The sequence below is a fragment of the Corythoichthys intestinalis genome, chromosome 12 (assembly GCF_030265065.1).
Source record: "Corythoichthys intestinalis isolate RoL2023-P3 chromosome 12, ASM3026506v1, whole genome shotgun sequence".
Taxonomy (NCBI): domain Eukaryota; kingdom Metazoa; phylum Chordata; class Actinopteri; order Syngnathiformes; family Syngnathidae; genus Corythoichthys; species Corythoichthys intestinalis.
Window position 1 is genome coordinate 14,610,542 of NC_080406.1, and position 17,154 is coordinate 14,627,695.

At 39.8% G+C, this 17,154-nt stretch overlaps 1 protein-coding gene across 3 annotated transcripts in view; it reads right to left on the minus strand.

Moving 5' to 3' along the window:
• kalrna (kalirin RhoGEF kinase a) overlaps positions 1-17,154 on the minus strand; it is a 288,022-nt gene that overhangs the window by 29,140 nt on the left and 241,728 nt on the right. For 2 of the 3 annotated variants that reach the window (XM_057853375.1, XM_057853376.1), the window contains 6 exons: positions 17,096-17,146; positions 16,886-16,963; positions 16,555-16,740; positions 13,821-13,992; positions 13,520-13,728; positions 366-9,774 (listed from right to left, as the gene is read on the minus strand). In XM_057853375.1, coding sequence (XP_057709358.1) covers positions 9,481-9,774; positions 13,520-13,728; positions 13,821-13,992; positions 16,555-16,740; positions 16,886-16,963; positions 17,096-17,146 — 990 coding nt within the window. In that variant the 3' untranslated portion in view covers positions 366-9,480. Of the gene's footprint in view, positions 1-365; positions 9,775-13,519; positions 13,729-13,820; positions 13,993-16,554; positions 16,741-16,885; positions 16,964-17,095; positions 17,147-17,154 lie in introns of those variants that run through there. The other variant, XM_057853377.1, reaches the window with a different exon arrangement.

A 17,154-nucleotide genomic window follows, 5' to 3' on the forward strand; every position in this document is an offset into this window, starting at 1 on the left:
CAGTCTCCAGGTCTCAACCCCATAGAAAATCTGTGGAGGGAGTTGAAAGTCTGTGATGCCCAACGACAGCCCCAAAATATCACTGCTCTAGAGGAGATCTGCATGGAGGAATGGGCCAAAATACCAGCAACAGTGTGTGAAAAGCTTGTGAAGAGTTAGAGAAAACGTTTGGCCTCCGTTTTTGCCAACAAAGGGTACATAACAAAGTATTGAGATGAACTTTTGGTATTGACCAAATACTTATTTTTCACCATGATTTGCAAATAAACTATTTAAAAATCAAACAATGTGATTTTCTGTATTTTTTCCACATTCTGTATCTCGTGGTTGAGGTTTAACCATGTTGACAATTACAGGCCTCTCTAATATTTTCAAGTGGGAGAACTTGCGCAATTAGTGATTGACTAAATACTTATTTGCCCCACTATACATCAGTAAAACAGCGAGCACTGTTGGCATCATATAAGGTGGCATAACAAGTTGCTCAGTACAAAATAACCACACACCATACCAAAGGAGCTGTTACTGCCTACAGCAAAAATAAAAACTGTCCCTCTTTCCAATGACACTGTCTTTTTTGTTCTATTAATGTTTTTTTAGGTCAAATTGTTTGGCATATTGTCCTCACGAGCTAATGTTGCTAATCAATTTTTTAGAATCAAATGGTCAAAAAATGTACCTTGAGTGTATTTTTACTGTTTGGATGTGACTTTTTTGTTTTTTGTTTTACTTTTTTCTTTAATATTAAAAATGACAATGTTATGTTGAGGTCTACTTAAAATAATAATTTTATAGACAAATTATACTATTTACAGTGGCGGCAGAGAGTTGGCGTGAAACGTTTACGTCTTCCTGGTCGGGCGTAACAGAAAATAATAGAGAAGCACTGAGTTAGTAGGACCTGAGCAAAATTAAATTCTCTGACCTTTTGTGTTCTTTGTATTGCTTCCTGTCTCCTATTCTCGTATCTCGCGCACCCAAGTGTGTAAAGCCAAATGTTATCACAAACTCTGATGACACTGCTAATTAATTCATGCATTAATGATTATTTATGCAGATTCATAGCGTCATGTGACGTCATTGTGAACCAAAATGTGTGCTGTTCTGCTCGATCAACAGTTGATGCTGATGCCCAAGTCTGCAGCCAGACTGCGTAAGATAAGGTGGCGTGACAAAAATGGGTCACTTATTACGCTGATCAAATGTAACAATTGGTCAAGATCGCAAAGTAAACTTTACCTTTTCGCTCAAACCACCTAAGATTCCTCTACTTGAGAGTCATAGGCAGGCCCGGAGTGACTAATCGGGAGCTTCTGGACGATTCCAGAAGGGCCGGCCGGCCAGATGGGCCGGTCCGGGTTTTATTTTAAAAAAAAATTTAAAAAATTAGTAATTATAATTATAATTATAATTTTTTGTTTGGTATTTATTTATGACAGTGTCACTGAGTATAACTTACATTCTGTTACTGCTGTCCCTGTGGGCCGTCTTAAAAAAAAACTATTATTTTTTTTTTCCAGACTCATCCTCACGTGTGCAGACGAAAAATACAACATGCAGCTCCGCCCCCTAATTGTAGTCTGTATTAGTGACGGGATCTGTCGTTCACTTGAGTAAACGAATCCATTCCGGTTCGTTCAGTAAAACGATTCGTTCAAACGAATCGTTCAACGAATCGTTCGCCCCCCTCATCTCCCTCCCCACCCAAATGAATCGTTCGGTTAGTGAACGGGAAGTGACGTTGCCGAACGAATCACCAAAGACCGCTTCGCAGTATAACTGAACGGGAAGTGACATTGCTTGGTCCCTCCCTCTCTTGCACATTGACCACTCGTCGTAGTTTCAGAAATGAGTGACAGGCGATATCATTCTGCTCTCAGAGACAGCCTCGTCTCCCTCCCGCTGCTGCAAAAGCGAGGGAGGACTTCCGCGTCGTCTGTCCTAGTTCTATGGGCTCAAAGTCATGGCTCGTGCTTGCATTTCGAATTAGGACACGGTTAAACATTTTCCTTTTGAGGGGGAAGTCGGGGTTTGGGGTCGGGGGCGCACGGACTTTCTTTAGCATGATCTTGCTCACATATACAATGCTGCTGCTAACAGCCAACGCGGCATGCTTGCTGTCACGAAAATAAAAATAAATCGAAAGTTTAATTTCTAATTATGGAACGGCCAACACATCATATTAACCTCTCGCTCTGTTGTATTTTTGTTTTTTATTATTAAGATGATCGTTTTGAATTTTTGCACTGGTATTAATAAATAAAATAATCCGGTCAGCTCCCCTGTCGTCCCCGCATCTCAGATCGTCAAATGCTGACGAGAAATAATTGTTTGCTTTATGATTTCGCCTTTCTACTCTTATTAGTCTGTTAAGAAAAATGTAGACATATTGCGACATCTCCCGTGTCCGCGCGCTTTGTTTTTGGGGCGCTTGAGTAGCACATGATGGACGGATTGACCTAATTTGTCAAACCAACCGACACCCTCTGACACGAAAAAAAAAAAAAAACACTCGGAAAAAATTGACATGTATATACAGTTTCATTGCAAATCAGTATTATGGTGATCATACTAAATATTATTTTTTTTCTGTGCACATATGAGGTACATATCGCTGCCATGAAGCCTCCATATAGTGACAGTTCTCTGCCCGCTTCACTGCCGTCACGCGACCGCAGCTCAGGTTTTGCTTGCCTCGTAGCTACGTGTGTTTTAAATTACTGTAAATTTGATAGTATATCGTCATAGGCACAGTCCCGAGTCTGTTGAGAAAAGTAGAACACTAAACCATGCTCGCTAGATTTGTGTGGTGTTTTTGTCTTTTTGAGCAGCATTTGATAGGCTCCACGTTAACAAATATGTGACAAAGTCGTTTCCTTTCATTTTATGACTCGTTCACCGCATAGTCATTACTGGAAAGTCAAGTTAGCAGCAAGCTAGGTCAGGAACCGGAGGACCGAATCACTGAACGGGAAGTGACAAAACTCAGTCTTTCCCCCCCTGCCTGCACGCTGGCTGCTTATTGGCCACACGTGGAAATGAGTGACATACGCCATGATTCTGTTTCCGCTCCCTCCCCTGCCCGCGATGAGGCTGGCGTCTGATTGGTCGTGTGCGATGTCAGAAGACGCTGCCGCTTGCTCAACGCCCTCCCACGCAGCGAACAAGCGTCACCAACTTCATAGAACGAATCAGTGCAGATGGTGATTAGTTCGGTCTCGTTCACCCAAACAATTCGTTCAAAAAGAACGAATCGTTCGCGACCGATACAACACTAGTCTGTATTGAGCCAAATTAGCTGCTATCTCGGTGCTCGGATGGATAAAAAGAGCAAGGGTGGCGCTGAAAAATAAGAATTAAAAAGAGGAAAGCACTCGTGAAAGAATCGGCAAAATGCGCGAAAATAGCTAATTTTTTTCATGCAATGACCTTGCTGCCTCAAACTACAGAGGATTACAACGAACGTGGTAAGGCCAGATGGCGAATAAAATGCAACTTGCACCGTGTGATACGACAATATGTAATTGTGGAAACTTTGGCTTCTTGTAGCACCTCACAAGGGATATGTAGCAGCAAGCATTAGCCATAATGAACACACCACAGGTGCAGAGCTGGAAGGTAGGATTGCCATGTCGTTCAGCGAGTGAACATAAGAATTAATATAATCAATTACGTGGCGTTTTTAAAGGGGAAATGGAAAATGGATAATAGTATCATTAGAAGTTGTTACAATGTGCAATACGTATTCTTTATTTTTCATATTGTTATGTTGCTATGTTTGTTTTATCTGTAAGCACTCGTTTTGTTAATATTTGATGTTGCAGAAAAGGTCTTATTTATTCATTTATTTTAGGGCTGTCAAAATTATCGCGTTAACGGGCGGTAATTAATTTTTTTAATGAATCACGTTAAAATATTTGACGCAATTAATGCACATGCCCTGCTCAGACAGATTTAAATGACAGGACAATGACATGCCCACTTGTTAATTGTGTTTTATGGAGTTTTGCCGCCCTCCGCTGGCGCTTGGGTGCGACTGATTTTATACGCTTCAGCACCCATGAGCATTGTGTAAGTAATTATTGACATCAACAATGGCGGGCTACTAGTTTATTTTTTGATTGAAAATTTTACAAATTTTATTAAAACGAAAACATTAAGAGGGGTTTTAATATAAAATTTCTATAACTTGTACTAACATTTATCTTTTAAGAACTACAAATCTTTCTATCCATGGATCGCTTTAACAGAATGTTAATAATGTTAATGCCATCTTGTTGATTTATTGTTATAATAAACAAATACAGTCCTTATGTACCGTATGTTGAATGTATATATCCATCTTGTGTCTTATCTTTCCATTCCAACAATAATTTACAGAAAAATATGGCATATTTTATAGATGGTTTGAATTGCGATTGATTACGATTAATTTTTAAGCTGTAATTAACTCGATCAAAAATTTTAATCGTTTGACAGCCCTAATTTATTTTTCAAATGTGTCATTTAATATAGTTTTTTTTTTTAAAATCCATTTTTAAATTTGTTCAAAATATGTTGTGTTGCACTTGTTAAAATAAAGCCACCTTGTTAAACAACCATTACCTGCACTGAATTGGAATACACAGAATTACAGTACACGACTTTAGAGAACACTGAACTTAACACGTGTATGCATAATGACATAATTTTAAATGAGTGGGCCGGTCTGAGGCATGAAATTCCAGGGCCGAAAATGAGTCCCACTCCTGCCCTGGTCATAGGTATTTACTTTGTCCTACAAACATGACATGGCTCATTCAGATATTATCAATGTTGGACACAAAGTCGAAGTTTTCTTGCTGGACAATGACAATCAAGTCCCCTTTTTTTGTTCTTCAGAAAAAAACACGTATGCTGTACATTACATGTCACAATGTTAATCTTCCTTAAAAACCTTGAACAATAATTTTTAAACTACACATCAACTGTCGATGGACCTTTTACTCATGACCATTTCTAATAAATTCCATACAATATAGAATAACGATATGATAAAATGTTACTAATGTTATTCCACAGCTCTTCTTTTTCAATCAACACAAATGTATGTCCATTTCTGTTTTTCCCCGTTTTTTTTAAATTCTGTGTTCCAAACCATTTGTGGAGTTGCAAACCGTTGTTAGTAAAACTTAAAATGCTTGAAAAGAAATTAAAAGTGTGATAACGTTATTTTCTGGATATGTAGACATAATATTTACTCAACACAAATACATATGCCATCAGCTGTGGTCGTTTATCGTTCCACATATTGGAGGACCACCAACAAACTATACTATTTAAATGTGCATTGTTATTGTAACTGAAGAGGAATATATTTTCATATACTCATGTATAATTACATGTATTCCTTCATTGCTGTGGTTACTGTCTTCAGGCTTGTTCACACAGTGCCTGTTCTCATTTCTATAATCGATCCAACTCTCCTCCTCAAAGATTCAATAAGGGAGCATAGGAATGTATTGTTTACCCTTTGTTTTTTTCCACCGCGTATAATTTGATGGTTCAACCCCGAGGGCTGGGATAAACTCTGCCTCGGCAGATTTCCAATAGGACTTTCTATCATGATTCCTTCCTGTCTTTTTGTTCTCATTTAATTTTTAAACTTTCTTCCATGTTTATTTCCAACTCTTATTTTATTCGTTATGAATTGTGTCGTCATCTTCAGTTCATTTAAGAGAATTAAAACATCTGTAAAAAAAATTGTACTCAAGTGCACTCCAGAATACAATAATGTGTGCACATTCGAATACCAGTTTTTAGGTGGTCTCCGATATGTGGAACACAATTTTATTCCTAGACACATACAAGTAGTCCCCGAGTTACAAACGAGTTCCGTTCCTACGCTGGCGACGTAGCCCGAATTTCCGTGTAAGTTGGTATTAACCCTTTAAAACTTCAAAATAACTATTCAAAATGTCCAAAAGTATTGTCACACTGCCCTCTGGTGGTAGCGTTGGGTCTGGCTGGACAGTTGCTCAATAATGCTTCCATACAGGAGCACTCAGACATCTCACATGGATAAAGGACAGCTGCTCTCCGGTTTGGCCCATATAAGACAGTAAGTTGTTTCAGCTAATATATGTTTGTGTATTGATTTATAATTAAGTTTAGAGCTACAGTTTGTGGAGTTACGTGTGAGGGATTTGCTATGAGAACTGCAAATATATTAGCATTCGTAGCATTTAAGATAGCGGACTTTTGTTCGGCAAATTAGACTAATCTACTAAATTTACATATTGATCAGATTAGATGGACGTTTGAACACCAATCGTTTTGTGTTGAGTGTTTCATTGTTAAAATGCGTGCCGTTTTGAACAGACGTGTACATACCGTAATTTCTGGACGATAAAGCCGCACCGAACAAATTTCACAAAATTTTAGAAATAAATCCACATATATGCCGTACTTGACTATAAGCCGCAGGTGTCCATATCTTAACATTGGATACTTACGTAGATGTTACACAGAAATATTTGATTGATCAAAAAAAAAATTTTATTAACCAGATAATCAAGCATCCAGTTCACCAACTCGTGTTGTCTGAATGTTTAAAAACAAACTTAAAAAAAAAAAAACAGGTTACTACATTTACAAAGATATATAATCCACTTAAAAAAAAAAAAAAAAAAAAATTCTCGTTATACTCCTTTGCGCATTGCGCGAAACGGCGATAGTCACTGGTCATATGTTGGTGTTGTGCAGTAATAAGCAGACGTGACTTTTGCAGCGAATGTTAACTTTTTTAATGCTCCGACAACACTTGCGCAATTCGCACTAGATATCATCAAATAGCAACCTAGATGTGCTACGTTAGATCCCCCAAAGTCCCACGCCATTGGCTGCGCGAGTGCAGGGTGATCATCGGACACGTAGTCCGTAAACTACAACCGCGATTAGAAAGCCGGTTCGCAGTAATTTTAGTGGGAAAGTGGCAAACATACATGTCGTTGTGTCTATACACTATATTTTTGTTTATCTATCAATCGGCATTGGCAACACAGATGAGGCAGAGACACTGTTCAAGTGGGGTTGCCGTATTTTGCTGTCGAAAAGACCAGTCGATTTGCGCATGTGCTTGAAGTAAACTACCATCATTTTTAGATTTGTTTTCCATGTTTGCCAGCTAATTTTAGAAACCCTTTTGAGAAGATGGGAAAAAGAAAAAAAGACTAGGAGTATCACATGTTTCAGCAGGAACTGACAGAGGAATTTGCCTTTGTGGAGAGTTTTTGACGACTTTTCGGATAAAGAGCGTCACAATGTCAAATCAAATTGAGGCAAGGCAAGTGAAGGACATGAATACGGCACCTTTTTTTTCTCGCTTTGGAGGAGTCAACAGACGTAAGCAATTTATCCCAATTCAGCGTGATTGCAAGGTTTTGACTATGAAAGGGACAACAAGAGGGGAGGATTTATTCAAGTCCTTCACTGAGTTCGCTAAAGAAAAAAAAATCTACCGATGGATAAACTTGTTTAGGTGTGCACTGATTGTGCTCCTTGCGTGGTGAGGAAAAACAGGATTTGTGGCGCTTCGTGAACATGAAAAGAGACGCTCCTAAGTTTCTCAACGCCTGCATGAAGAAAAATCATCAGCAAAACCATGCAGGACCAGAAGTCGAATTAATGGTAAGAAATACTTTTCATTGATTAGCAACAGCAAAACAATGTTATTAAAAAGGTTTCAGAGACTCTCTCATGGAATTTGAGAAAAAAAAAAACGTAGTGTTCTCGCAGCCAAAAAGGTTCCCGACCCCTGATCTGGTGCTAATTCTTATATAGCAGCTTTGTTGTAGCATACTGTGGCAATAAAGTCCTCCGAGTGCCAGTTGAAAACGGCTAATCAATGCGAGCATCACGTTCTCTTGTTGTAGCAAAAGAATCCGTATTCATTTTAAAAATTGCTTTTTTTTAGCAGCATATAGTATCAGATGGAGCCACACTCATTTGTAAAATCCTGAGTTTTTGACTAAGTCTGACGAGCTCCTGGCAAGCTTTATCGATTCTAGTGTAGCGGCTGAGACCTATGTCATGCTAAAATTTGGAAAGCCATTTTTAAAAAATATGTCTAATTAATCAATTTAAAAAAAAATTCTCAACAAAAAAATATGAAGATCGGTCGTCGTCCCCCCCAATAAAAAAAATCCATTAAAAAACAACAACAACAAAAAAACACTTCCTTCTAAAAGCCGCAGGGGAAAAATGGCGGGAAAAAAGTAGCGGCCTATTGTCTGAAAAATACGGTACAGGTATGTGTGTGTTACAGCTTTGCGAATTGTCAAAAGTGACGGAAGTCAAAATCTTCAAAAAGCACAATTGCTATGTTTGGTGTCTGTCAAGCTGAACAACTTCAGATTTAGTGAGGACAGAACAAGTCATGTTAATAAGGTAAAATTAAAAATAAGATATTGTGAGTTATACTTAGGTACAGTACTGTTTATGCGACTAAAAGACTGGGGACAAAATGGTGGACAAGACTCCGGCGTTGTAAAGTCAAAATTGCGTAAGTCGAGTACGTCATAACCCGGGGACTACCTGAATTCCTTAATGGCTGATGGCGTAACATGACTTCTATTAAAATAAAAAAATAAAAAAAAGTAGCAGACATGTTTGCTGCATGTTCGCTCTTGCGGTTTATTTACAAATTGTTAAAAACTACAAACTGTCCATCGTCTCCGCTTTTGGGACGTAGAGGAAAACAAACTTTTGTCACTTTCACTTATGTCGCTAGCACATGCTCACCCCCCCAAAAATGATTTATATTACATATTTAAAATACACTTAAAATCATTCTTCTTAGAGACTGGCAACAGTAAACCGCTCACTGTGGCCATTTTGTCGAAAAACATATTGCACAGCTTTGACTTCATATTTTTCTTAAATAGTGCAAAAGGATTTTCTGGTCTTTGTTGTTTTATATAAACAGGAATGCTCTAGAGCCTCAGTCGAGACATGTTTGTACAGTGAACTACCGGCATAATAAACAACAACAACAACAACAAAAATCAACATGTAGAATCAAACTCTGTCCATCAAATAAAATAATAATCATAACAAGGTAACAATAAGGATCAACACAAAAACGTTTAAAGATTGCCATAGACAACAACATAAATCTCCACAGCGGAGAACCCAGTCCTTTTTTTGCAAAAAAAAAAGAAGGGTTGAAGGGAGAAAAAAATACAACCATAACAAAAAAGAAGACAAAGCAAAGTGTTAGGAACTGAAATAAGTCCGGTTTTATGCTCCACATTCCACATCAGCTACAAGATTCTATCCAGTTTAGCTCTAGAATTTGTTGGCAGTCATGACTCAAACAGCGTTACTTTGAGCAACGTAACGCCGATATGGAGGTTTGTGAAACGGGGGGCGGGCATCCAATCCCATCCAAGTGCTGAGGGTAAACAAGTGCTGTGGTGGTGGGGGGCAGGTGGGAGAGACTTACTTGATGTTGCTGGCGTCGGCCACCGCCGCAGAGAAGGACGTGGCAGAAGAGGAGTCTTTTAATAGCTTGTGGGAAGGGCCCAGGACGTGTCCCGGCACCCAGCCCTCGGCAGCGGGTGACTGGCTGTTGGCGGCCCGGTAAACGAGGTACATGTTCTGCTGATTGGTCGCCAGGACCTGCACCGTTTCACCTTGGCTCACGCAAATTTCATTCTCCTTGAGGGCAGAGTAGTCTTGAATGACACGCATGGTGGACGAGGCGCCATTGCAGGACCCGCCGCCGCCGTTCTCCTGAGGAAGACGAGGTTGACGGTAAGGAAGGAAAGCGCATGGAGAAAAGAAGGGAAAGGAAGACAAGGTTATAGGGTTTTTCTATGAGGGCTGGGCAACAGGACGGCCCGCTGGGATGTCATCCTAAGGAGGGTGAGTGTAGGTAAGGATCAAGAAGGAGAGGAGGAAGAACAGCAACAGTTGTCAGCCATAGTTTAAATGACAGGTCTTACCGTCCTATACTACAATAGTAGTATTTATTAAGGGTGTAACGGTACATGTATTTGGATTGAACCGTTTCGGTACGGGGTGCTCGGTTCGGAACGGAGGCGTACCGAACGAGTTTCTGACGCAATGTAACCCGAGGCTGTGAGTCGATCGGGTAGATTATATTTACTCCGTTTTCTCTACTATACTGAGGACCAACAGGGTAGGACAGTATGTAATAGGCCTGAACGATATTGGAAAAAAACTATTGTTGCGATTTTTTGGGGGTTTGCGATATTATATTGCGATATTAAAAAAAATTGTATATATATTTTTTAAAAATAATTTTCACTAGATGTCTTGAATAGTCGTTTGGAAAGACTTTGGAAGGCTCACCATCACCACAGTGTACAGTGATCCCTCGTTTTTTGCGGTAAGGGAAAAACCGTGACGCAGCGCAACCTCCCCCATTTTTTTTTTTTTTTTTTTTGTGTGTGTGTTTTTTGTGCTCAATGTTTCTATTCAGATTTAGCATAGGAAAGAGATACATATGAGACATGTTTTTTTCCTCACTTTTTCCCCCAACATGATTTAAAAAATGTAAATAAATAAATGGTTTTTAAGCACTTCAAATGTCATAATTATGATCAGTTTTAAACATAACTGTCCAACCAAATCATTTTTGAACAAGAATGAAGTACTGTAGTAGATAAATGCTTGGCTTTATTAAATGCTTCTGTTTATCTACCATAGCTGTGAGCGTTGGGAGTGACATGTAGAAATTTCAAACTCCTCATGATCACTTCTGGCATTTATATGTCTCCAACGTCTCCACATACACACATTCATTTCAGCGCGGCTTCCTAGCAGAAACTGTTTAGCAAGTTAAACGATGATTGACAGATTGCTGCCCGGCTTCTTTGGCCAGATCAAAGCCATCGTTAACTTTAATAAGCAAGTGCCGCAGTGACTGAGAGGAACAAAGGGCTGGGAGAGGGAGGGTGTGAGGCTGTGCGCGGAGCAGAAAGCAAGGCGTTTGTGGATTAAAAAAAATAAAAACTATCGCACGTCCTTGCGATGGGACTATCGCGCACGTGCACATCACGATGGCAATGTTTAAACGATATATCGTTCAGGCTTAGTATATAACCCAAAAACGTAAACGGCGCGACAACGTGGCCGCCGCGAGAACGCAGTGAAACGCGGGCGTTAAAGTCAATCAGCCAATGCACATGGCAGAATTTATTATTTGACGCGAGACGCAGCCCTCCTGCGTCAATACTACTAGCTAGGATCGGGCAGACCGGAAGTCACTCGTGTATAAATACGGTGGATCCGGTCAATTTTCAAACTAAAATGGAATCGTAACCCACTTTTTGAGTCCATCAGATCTTTTGAGTGGTAGATCGGGGCACAGTTGACTTGTCTTTGTTGATTTACTGCCGTCTTCTCTGCTATAATAATAACCAACATGGCTCCGTGTTCAATACAAAACCCTCCTACCACCATAAAACAAGTAGGAACTAATATTCACATAGGAACTAAAGTTATACAACATAAAATATACAATATAAATGAATACTACATCACATTTGTAAAATATAAACACATAATAAATAAAAGCCCATTTAAATAAAATAAATTGAAATGAGCTAAAACACCTGTAATTAAATAATAAGATTAATACACAGATCCTGCTTACACAATTAAATTGATTAATTTCTGTGTGGCGCTTTAACTTGAGAAAATCCACCAATAGAGCTTTTGAAAATCATTCATAAGGAAAAAAAAATGATTCATTGAGGCATTTCATTTGTAAAATACATGTTAAAATACGGTTTGGTTTTTATTTATTTATTTTTGGACAAATAGTTTAAATTTGCAGTGGAGAAGATGTGTGGGGAGTGTTTTCTCTCTTCGGGGGGCATAATTCAAAACAATTAGGAAACACTAACTACTGGTGCACGATAATTATTGGTCCGATAATAGGAATTATGAAGTCATCCCGATAAATCCAATAAGATTATTGATAGGACCGATAATATGTACTGTGCTGGCTTTACAGTTTACACGCTAGTATGGGAAATCAGTTGACCATTTGCGGGGCATTCCTCCCACCTGCTGGTCAGAATAATTCGCTGCATCTATTTTTTGTTACAGTAGTTTGGTTCGTTCACTAACACATTGCGGTGTCTAGCGGTAGCATTGACAATCGTGAATGCTTTCTGTTACCTTTCCGCCTCGGAAAAATATGTCTGTAATAGGGCTGTCAAACGATTAAAATTTTTAATCGAGTTAATAACAGCTTAAAAATTAATCGTAATTAATCGCAATTCAAACCATCTATAAAATATGACATATTTTTCTGTAAATTATTGTTGGATTGGAAAGATAAGACACAAGACGGATACATTCAACATACTGTACATAAGTACTGTATTTGTTTATTATAACAAATCAACAAGATGGCATGAACATTATTAACATTCTGTTAAAGCGATCCATGGATAGAAAGACTAACAAATCAACAAGATGGCATTAACATTATTAACATTCTGTTAAAGCGATCCATGGATAGAAAGACTTGTAGTTCTTAAAAGATAAATGTTCGTACAAGTTATAGAAATTTTATATTAAAACCCCTCTTAATGTTTTCGTTTTAATAAAATTCGTAAAATTTTCAAATAAAAAATAAATTAGTAGCTCGCCATTGTTGATGTCAATAATTACACAATTCTCATGGTGCTGAAACCCATAAAATCAGTCGCACCCAAGCGCCAGCAGAGGGCGACAAAACACCAAAAAACACAAGTAACAAATGGACATGACACTGTGCTGTCATTTTAATCGGTTTGAGCAGGGTATGTGCATTAAATGCGTCAAATATTTGAACGTGATTAATTTTAAAAAATTAATTACTGCCCTTCAGGCGATAATTTTGACAGCCCTAGTCTGTAAGTATTTTATGTTTACTATAACATATGGATGTGCAATATATGTTCACTTCTGTGGTGAAGGGTCATATGTACAGAACTTCATAAGTTGTTGTGTTATAGAAGCCAGCCAATGCTTTAGTAGCTGAAGCTAGTGTGCTATGCCATACGTATAATAGTTGTGTATATAAGTGTATTGTGCAGTTTGTTGTATATTGAGTATTGAATATGTGTATTTTTCTGTTGTACTTTCACAATATTAAGACGAGTGTGTTCCCATAAAAGCAAGAAAAGACCAAGCCTTGTGGTTTACGGATGTGCATTCATTCTTAGCTGGCTGCTGGGCAGTGCAGAAGTGAAACACACTGTTTTGTTCATGTCATTATGAAAAATCTGGTGAGATCAAAGGCAAATCCAATAGTTTTTTTTGTTAAACCTCCAGGTGTTCAAAAACTTAGGTTATACATTTAAAAAATTATATACAGTATTTATTATCGTTTATCGATATCGGCTTTGAGGAGCAGGAAGTTACATCGGTTTTTAAAAAATGGATATCGTGCACCCCTAACACTAACATAACATTTCTGGCTGAGATAAAACTATTGTTTCTCAGTGTCCGGACTCACCTTGGAGTCAAAGCATGACGTGCCACCGTTGGAGGTGGACATGTTCAAGTGGCTTTGGCCTCTCTCACTATCCTTTTCGCCGGGGTTGACCGCTGACGAGGGCCGGCTGTGAGAGGGCGTGGTCGAACGATTGCTGGCTGTTGAGCGGTTTCTGGTCAGCGACAAGCTGTAGCCGCTCTTTAGCTGGTACTCAATAGGAGACACGAGTGCTGTGTTGAAGAACACAAACCTTTAGCTACAGATTATGACAACTGGGTATTAAAGTTTAGGAATAATATGAATGTGAACATTCTAGTCTCACCAGATAGGAAGTTGCTTTGAGCATCCAGAAGTGCCTGGATGTGTCCGATCCAGACCTGCTTGATGTCAACGTTGGCCGCCTGCAGGGTAAAATGCTCCGACGAGCCACGACATGACAAGACGAACTTACACTGATCGTTGTCCACGCTCTCTTCTAGACCCAAGTTGGACACCTAAGTGAAGAGGAGTGATACTTGTAGAAACTACTTTGCTTATTTGAATGCAATTGACAATCCAAAATATTAAAATAACATCATAACATCCTGCTGCCCTATAGGTCATATTCTTTCCTATTATGCATCATTTCTGATTCTCCTCTCCTATTGGCCTATTGTTAATGACGTTTCAATTTAGGTGTTGCAGTATGGTGACGTGCACAGGCGCAATGGTGTTGTTATTGTGGGTCGACGTTTTGGTCTTCGTTTTCTCTCACAAAGAGTGGGATAGGTGATAGGCAGTCTTGAAAGAAAAGTAGCTTTCAAAGCAGAAACACCTTCCAAGAGCATGACTATCCATTCATTGCAAGAGGAGTCAGTTTCATGATGATGGCGAGACTTCTCTGGATTAACCCTTTAACACCAAACGTCTCGGGATCGACATTTTTACGCATATCATATTGGAAGCCTCGTCACGCTGTAATGACGTCACCCACGTGCCGCTGGTTGGTCTCATTTGAAAGTGCGGAAGTTGAGGTCCACGCCCGTTTTTACTTGAAGTCAATCGACCAAGTAAAATGGGAGATAAGATCATTTAAATTTATAGTGTCATTGCCCTTGAAGGAGATCACAGGTGTCAAACTGATTCCAGAAAGGGCCAAGTGGGTGCAGGTTTGCTTTCCAACCAATGAAGACACTTTTTCACCAATCAGATCTTTTACATGTGTAATCAGTTAAACTTTGTTAGGTGCTGTTTGTTTCAGTAGGAAGTTCATTGGTTAAACTCTCTGCACGGTATCGGTTGGAACAAAATCCAGCAACCAGTTGGCCCTTTCTGGAATCAGTTTGACACCTGTGGTCTAACTGTTTGCATTATTCTAACACACTTAAAATAATCAAACAGGGAATAGTATTGTTTCTCTAACACACCCAATATAAAATAAATAGCACTTATACCATAGTTTAAGGAAAACAAGCAGAATATAAGTCATAAGAGATACATGACGTCTTCTTATCACGGAAGCGCAACGTGTGCGTCATGGAACTGACTGAGCAAGATTGACGCTGACAAGCCCACGTCAGCACCACCAACACTCACAAACAGTTCTCCTGGACAGTCCAGAACAAATGGCGGGACGGGAGAGCGCCCGATATCCAACTGATAACACGACTCATCAGCGTCAAAGGGGCTTTGACGCCGAGGTGGCAAAATCCACAAGCCTCGTTACCCTGACAACAGTAACTCCCGAATCCTCCTGTCCAATCCACAAACAGACAATAATCCTAAACACACCCTTCTTCCTGCCCACATCCCGCCCCGCGTGAGCCTTCGAAAGACTGAATGTTTAACTAAGCATTGCCATTTTCCTCGGGAACCTTTTGTTGACTTGTGATATGGTGACTTTGCATCCTCGCCTGAGTCTATCTATTTCGCCTTACCGTTAAACCGCTGTCGACCTGAATAGATTGGCAACTTCTGCTTCGACGCCTTATCCCAGCTATCAAATTTGAGTTAGTAGAAGGGGTTAAGACTAAGGTGAACGCGCAGAGTTTGGCCTATTGGCCGGGGTCTCGCCGGTCTGGGTCGCTGGAGCTGCGCCAGCGCGGGTCCGGCGGTTCGGCTGGCGCAATTCCGGCAATCTGGCTTAAAGGTTAGATTCCTTCACCCTCATAAATCACCATTAAAACACTGCATTAACCATGCGTTTATGTCCATATTTCCATCATTTTTTGTCCTTTTTCAAACCCGAAAGCACCATGAAAGACTTCATATCACGTCATCATATCATATCACACATAGTCATTTCGGAGCTTAGCTCACTGTCTAGCTAGGACTTAGCTCTAACGTCTTAGCAAGGACAGCACATTCATTCATTCATTTTCCATGCCGCTTTTTCCTCACGAGGGTTGCGGAGGTGCTGGAGCCTATCCCAGCTGACTACGGGCAGTAGGCAGGGGACACCCTGAACTGGTTGCCAGCCAATCGCAGGGCACAAGGAGACGTACAACCATTCACGCACACACTCATACCTACGGACAATTTAGAGTGTTCAATCAGCCTACCATGCATGTTTTTGGGATGTGGGAGGACACCGGAGTTCCCGGAGGAAACCCACACAGGCACGGGGAGAACATGCAAACTCCACACAGGAAGGCCGAAGCCCGGGATTGAACCCTTGATCTCATAACTGTGAGGCAGACGTGCTAACCACTCAGCCACCGTGCCGCCAAGGACAGTACAATGAGGTATAATAAATGTTCTTGGATAGTATTTTTGTTTTAATTTAGAGAGTGTTTTGATGTATTTAAAGGGTTAATCCCGACTTGCGCGGAAATCCGGGTTACATCGCCAGCTCAGGAACTGAATTCGTCCGTAAAACATTTTATAACATTAAAACATTTCTAAGCAGATTAACATTTGACATGAATGTTGCCTTCTTAACATTCAGGCTGAATATTACATACAAGAGAACTCTAAATTTAACGTTTTTCGATCAGCATCCCTTCATTATTTTTCTCCTGCCTTTTGCTAGTTTTAAACAGTTGTTGTTTTCGTGGTGTTAGCGATGAGTTGAGTACCTTTATGCTCTTTTTGAACTGGTATCCAGGCGTGGTTGAGCCTTTCCTTAGCAGTTCACTGAAAATCACGATCTGCTCGAAAAGGAAAACCCGGCGCTCTTTTGAGCGTGACAAGACGCCACCGTCCTGCTCAGTCACGTAGAACGTCTCCTGCTGTAGCAGCTTGCCTTGACTGGTTAGCTTGCCCTTGATAGGAACAACGTTCATTACTGCCAGGTGACCACATGCTTTTCCTCTAAAGTAAAACTGGCACACGATGTTTGGAGATTTCAAACATATTTTCAAACAAACCAAAAAAAAAAAACATTCTGTTTAAGGTAAAAGATTATACCTCATATCCTTGTAACCGTCCTAAGTTCATCATGTCGTTACACAGTTTGGGAACCTGAGACATCAAATCTACTGCTTTCTGTAAGATGAAAAATACAGTTTTTTAACGTCAAAAGTTGCTGTTTTAGGCAATGAAGGCAGTTTGATCATTTCATCAATGCAAAGACATTATAATTCAGTCCCAATGGCAGAAAGTAAAAACTGCTTTTACCTCTATTTGTTCACAGTCCATTCCCGCTTTGGAGCTATACTTAAGGAAATCCTACGGGC